This window comes from Priapulus caudatus, unplaced genomic scaffold (assembly GCF_000485595.1).
Source record: "Priapulus caudatus unplaced genomic scaffold, Priapulus_caudatus-5.0.1 Scaffold2054, whole genome shotgun sequence".
Taxonomy (NCBI): Eukaryota; Metazoa; Priapulida; class Priapulimorpha; order Priapulimorphida; family Priapulidae; genus Priapulus; species Priapulus caudatus.
Genome location: NW_014579115.1, coordinates 1 through 5,075, shown reverse-complemented (window position 1 = coordinate 5,075; position 5,075 = coordinate 1). Strand labels below are relative to the sequence as shown.

General features: G+C 48.9%; 1 protein-coding gene across 1 annotated transcript in view; it reads left to right on the top strand.

Annotated features, from left to right (window-relative positions):
* The window catches only part of LOC106818148 (ankyrin repeat domain-containing protein 50-like), a gene marked incomplete at its 3' end in the record, with an annotated part of 16,851 nt that extends 12,113 nt beyond the window's left edge, over window positions 1–4,738 (top strand). Inside the window, exons 6-9 of the mRNA XM_014822872.1 lie at window positions 336–366; window positions 1,487–1,697; window positions 3,669–3,791; window positions 4,508–4,738. Coding sequence (XP_014678358.1) covers window positions 336–366; window positions 1,487–1,697; window positions 3,669–3,791; window positions 4,508–4,738 — 596 coding nt within the window. The remainder of the gene's footprint in view (window positions 1–335; window positions 367–1,486; window positions 1,698–3,668; window positions 3,792–4,507) is intronic.
* Between the last annotated feature and the right edge of the window lie 337 nt (window positions 4,739–5,075).

Below are 5,075 nucleotides of genomic sequence, written 5' to 3'. Positions count from 1 at the left end.
TCTCTCTCTTTCTCTGTGTGTCTCTCTCTTTCCATTCGTCGTGGGGCCGGCCCGGGATTAGTCTCAAAGTAATATAAGTAGGAGAATTGGAACTTACTACTGTAAGGTTTAGGCAGCTAATGCGGCTACATACGTAGCTGCTGCAACGTATGCCACTCAATGTTCTATTCTATTCTATATCAGTGCTTATTTATACACTATAATTATTTTTCAGAATTATATATTCTTTTCGATGGCGTGTGCGCATCCATTGCATGTGATGCGACTAATGAATTAATTAAATCAATGTCTGATCACCATTGATTACTAAGTTTTCATATTTGTGTTGCTTGCAGCGCCATCTATAACTGCGAGCCACAAGAGCTCGTCGGATTATATTATTATGGGATATTGAGCTAAACCTGCCAGCTTAGTATCACGCGGCCAGTTTTTCACATAATCTCACAACGTTTCCAGTAAGCGGGTTATAATGCCATTAAAGCTCTCGAGAGCTGAACTATTCGCCCAGCATGCGAAATAACCTCGGTGGAAAAACGTTCCACCAGTAGTCCACCTCTCGTGTGTCAGTAGTAGCGTCGCGTGTGAAGCGTAAAACCATAGAAAGATGTAGAGACACCTAAGTGACCACTATAGAGCCTAACGTGTATATTATTTCTATGGTACAAACCATATTATATAACTAGACAGAGTGCACTCACGGAGAGTGCATACCTCCGCCAGCGACATACGCCATACGCCATACGACTGACGAACACACGAATAACCGACGATATACGCCAGCGTACTCGCTCGTAGCAGCCGCTCGTTGCTGCTGCTCGCTCACATGTACACGCTTGCTGGCTTGCTGCCCACTCGCTCGTAGCAGCCGCTCGTTGCTGCTGCTCGCTCACATGTACACGCTTGCTGGCTCGCTGCGCTGGCTGCTCGCTGGCTCGCTGGCTGACGCGCTAATATCGATCGCGCGAACACACGAACACACTAACACACGAACACACGCACACGAGAGCGAAAACATAACCTCCTCCAACTCCGTTGGGCGGAGGTAATAATAGCTTCTATATTTTCCTTAGCTTGTGCTACCGATAATACCCCTGCCCACCCTACCTGGCACGCATTGACCATTCCGTCTGGCGGTATTCATAGATGGCTTTATCCCACCAACATTGTGATAATGCGTTCTAAAAGCAACGCTCACTTACGAATCGTCGTAAAGTCGACAATGGCGCGTGAAATGCACACGACGTACAAACCCGAGTTAACCTGGTGGAACTAGCAATAACATCAAGAGCGTATTAAGTAATCATACTTGATATACGCTCTTGATAACATCAGGAATAGATAATAGGGAATTAATTCCCTAATTCCATAATTAATTCCCTATTATCTACTCCTGATAACATCCAAGTTAGAGGGAGCGGGCAGGGGGGGGGGTGTCATCATCTCACTCGGACAGAGTAGTCAGCTCAGATTTTGTCCGTTCACCTAGGTTGACCTTGCGGACGGTGAAGGTCGTACGGCGCTACGAGCGGCGTCGTGGGGCGGCCATGATGACATCGTGCTCAGCCTGGTCGACTACAGCGCCAACGTGAACATGGTGGACAAGGAGGGCCGCACTGCGCTGATAGCAGCTGCTTACATGGGCCACACTGAGATCGTGGAGACACTGCTGAACAGCGGTGCTGATATCAATCTAGAAGGTAAGCGAGTGTGTGTGTGTGTGTGTGTGTGTGTGTGTGTGTGTGTGTGTGTGTGTGTGTGTGTGTGTGTGTGTGTGTGTGTGCGTGTGTGGTGTGTGTGTGTGTGTGTGTGTGGGTTCGTGTGTGTGTTCGTGTGTGTGTGTATAGCCACTAGTGTTCGCGGCGATCGATTCAGCAGCAGCTCGCCTTAGGGTCCGTCGAGTCAGCAGCAGCTCGCCTTAGGGCGTCAAGTCAGCAGGCAGCCTAGCAGCGAGCCAGCTGTTATACACATACATGTTACAGTGCTGGCGGAGGTATGCACTCTCGGCGTGAGTGCCCTCTGTCTAGTTTCGTCTCTGTCTATTTCTCTGGCATCTCTCCCCTCTGTGTGTGTGTGTGTGTGTGTGTGTGTGTGTTGTGTGTGTGTGTGTGTGTGTGTGTGTGCGTGTGCGTGCGTGTGCGTGTGCGTGTGCGTGCGTCGTGTGTGTGTGCGTGGCTGTGGCTGTGTGTGTGCGTGTGCGTGTGCGTGTGTGTCTGTCTGTCTGTCTGTCTGTTCGTCTGTGGGCATTATGTGTGCGTGCGTGTGTGTGTCTGCGTGAGCACGCGTGCGTGTGCTCGGCTGGTAATAGCTAATATGATATATGTGTCATCGCTGCTAAGTAGGTTGTCTGTGTCTGTGTGTGTGTGTGGTGGAGAGTGTGCGCAGACCTGTGACAGAGCCAACGAGGGCTCTACTACTAGAGCTACTAAGCACTAATGTTATGCTACCCAGCTGATGCAGAGCAACGCGAGATGCTGTCAAAAAACATCGACTAAGACTGAATACATCGTTAACTTTATAGCATAATGGCACCGAATAACAAACACGTTAAATCTACACGAGGCAATGTCAGTGTGTGTGTGTGTGCGCGCCGCCGTGTGTGTGGTGTGGTGTGTGTGTGTGTGTTTGTGTGTGTGTGTGTGTGTGGCGTGCGTGCGTGCGTGCGTGCGTGCGTGTTTGTGTGTGCGTGCTGTGTGCGCGTGTGCGTGTGCGCGCGCGCGTGTGTGTGCGTGCGTGCGTGCGTGCGTGCGTGCGTGTGTGTGTGTGCGTGCGTGTGTGTGTGCGTGCGTGCGTGCGGTGGTGTGTGTGTGCGCGCGCTGCGTGTGTGTGCTGCGCGCGCGTGTGTGGTGCGCGCACCTCGTAGTGCTGCCCCCAGGCATGCTATTTCACACGTGCCCTGGAAGGGTACTAAAGCGAGAGTGCGCCGAGAGCGTGAACTGTTGATGGTGATGATTTGTGATGCGAATGTCAAATAGCCGGCGTGCGATTGGAATTGGCGACGAAGGAAGGTCCTCGATAATTTAATGTTGCTCTCTGGTTCGCGAGTTCTGTGTTTATGTTCCATGTCTGGTTGCAATATCTGCCTACGTAATTTTCAGCTGAATAAACACCTGCGTAAATTTCCACCCGAATGTCTCCTGTATGTATGTGTGTCCGTCTGTTTGTCTGCAGGGACTGCTGTTTTTCGCTCTCCTCTCTTTCTCTCTCTCGTCTCTCTCTCTCTCTCCTCTCTCTCTCTTCTTCCTCTTGCGCGCGCTCTCTCTCTCTCTCTCTCCTCTCTCTCTCTCCTCCTCGTCTGACTCTCTCACTCATCGTGCTCCTCTCTCTTCTGCTCTCGCTCTCTCTGCCTTCCTTGTCTGCCCATGCCCTCCCACCTGCCTGTTGATATAGGCTGTCTGACAAGCGTAAATCACATATCTATTTATCCATCTACTTATCGATCTTCCGTATATGCCTACCTTACCATTAATCTGTATTTATTTATCTGCACGGAAAAATACTTAGTACAGTTAATCAATGAACGGTATTATTAATATTGGTATTATAATAATGGTATTATTTATTGGTTTATCTATCTGCACGAAAATACGTAGTGCAGGTAATTTTCAATGAACGGTATTATTAATATCGGTATTATAATAATGATTATTATTTTCTTCTTGCTCCTGTAGATGGCGATGGTAGGACAGCATTGTCGGTGGCAGCACTGTGCGTGCCGGCTAGTGAAGGTCATGCGTCGGTCGTCAGTCTTCTGCTAGACCGCGACGCCGAGGTTGACCACAAAGACAAGGACGGTACGTCTGCACTACCGCCTACGACTCCTCTTCTACCTTCTCTAAGTTTTCTTCCTTTACTTGTTCTATCTTCCTCTCTCTTCTTTCTTTCTCCTCTTTTCCTTCTGAGTCCTCTACCTTCTCCACCTTTTCCATATCCTCTAAAATCTCCTCATTCTTATACCTCCTTTCTCTCCCAACGGTAATTCATCTACTCTCCCTCCACTCTTCTATCACTTCCTCTCTACCCTCTCTACCTTAACCTGCTCCTGTCTCTACCTTCTCTAACTCCTTCCCCAAGAAGACTTGCAAGGTAACCGAAGCTCGATCTCTCTCCCACCTCTATAATAAACGTTCATTGCCCTCTACCTTTACTAAACCCTCACGGCAGGTATATATGACGCCGCTGCTGGTAGCTGCCTGGCCGATTAAAAATGGTCTGATCCCGCATCCCGAAAGTAACCGTTCTCCCCCCTTTACAATAAACTTATCTTTCATTATTCACTTCATAATTACCTTTACCTCTCTATTAAACCTTCACGGCAGGTATGACTCCGCTACTAGAGGTCGTTACCTAGACGATTAAAAATGGTCTGATCCCACGTCCCAACAATAACCGTTCTCTCGCCTCTAATAAAGCTTCATTCCCTTTATCTTTATATTTATCTCTATAATAAACCCATCTTTCATTATTCACTTCTTCATTACCTTCTACCTTTACTAAACCCTCACGGCAGGTATGACACCGCTGCTGGTCGCTGCCTACGAGGGCCACCACTCCGTCTGCGAACTGCTGCTGGAGGGAGAAGCAGACGTCGACGCGTGCGACAACAACGGCCGTACGCCGCTCTTCGCCGCCGCCTCGATGGGCCACGCTCGCGTCGTCAGTCTGCTGCTGTTCTGGGGAGCTGCCGTAGATAGCATTGACAGCGAGGGCCGCACCGTGCTGTCGCTCGCCGCACTGCAGGGTAGGTAGCAGCAGCAGACGCCGTTGTTGTCATGGTGATGATGTGGGCGCGGTCAAGATGGTGGTAGCGGTGGTAGCGGCGTAGAACGGTGCGCCCGTCTGTAACGGGGTTTTTAGTGTTGGAATAAATAATGGTTAATATAAGAAATTGAAGACGAAAATAAATAAAATAAACAATTAAATGGATTAACATATAATTATAAATAGGCTGATTCTATAGGTGATCACATAGTACATGCAAAACGCGAGCAGTTGGAGAAGGCCAGTAACATATATTACGAAATACGCGGTCATAAGACTGCCTCATGTGCACTACTCTGGAATTTTTATTCTCGTCT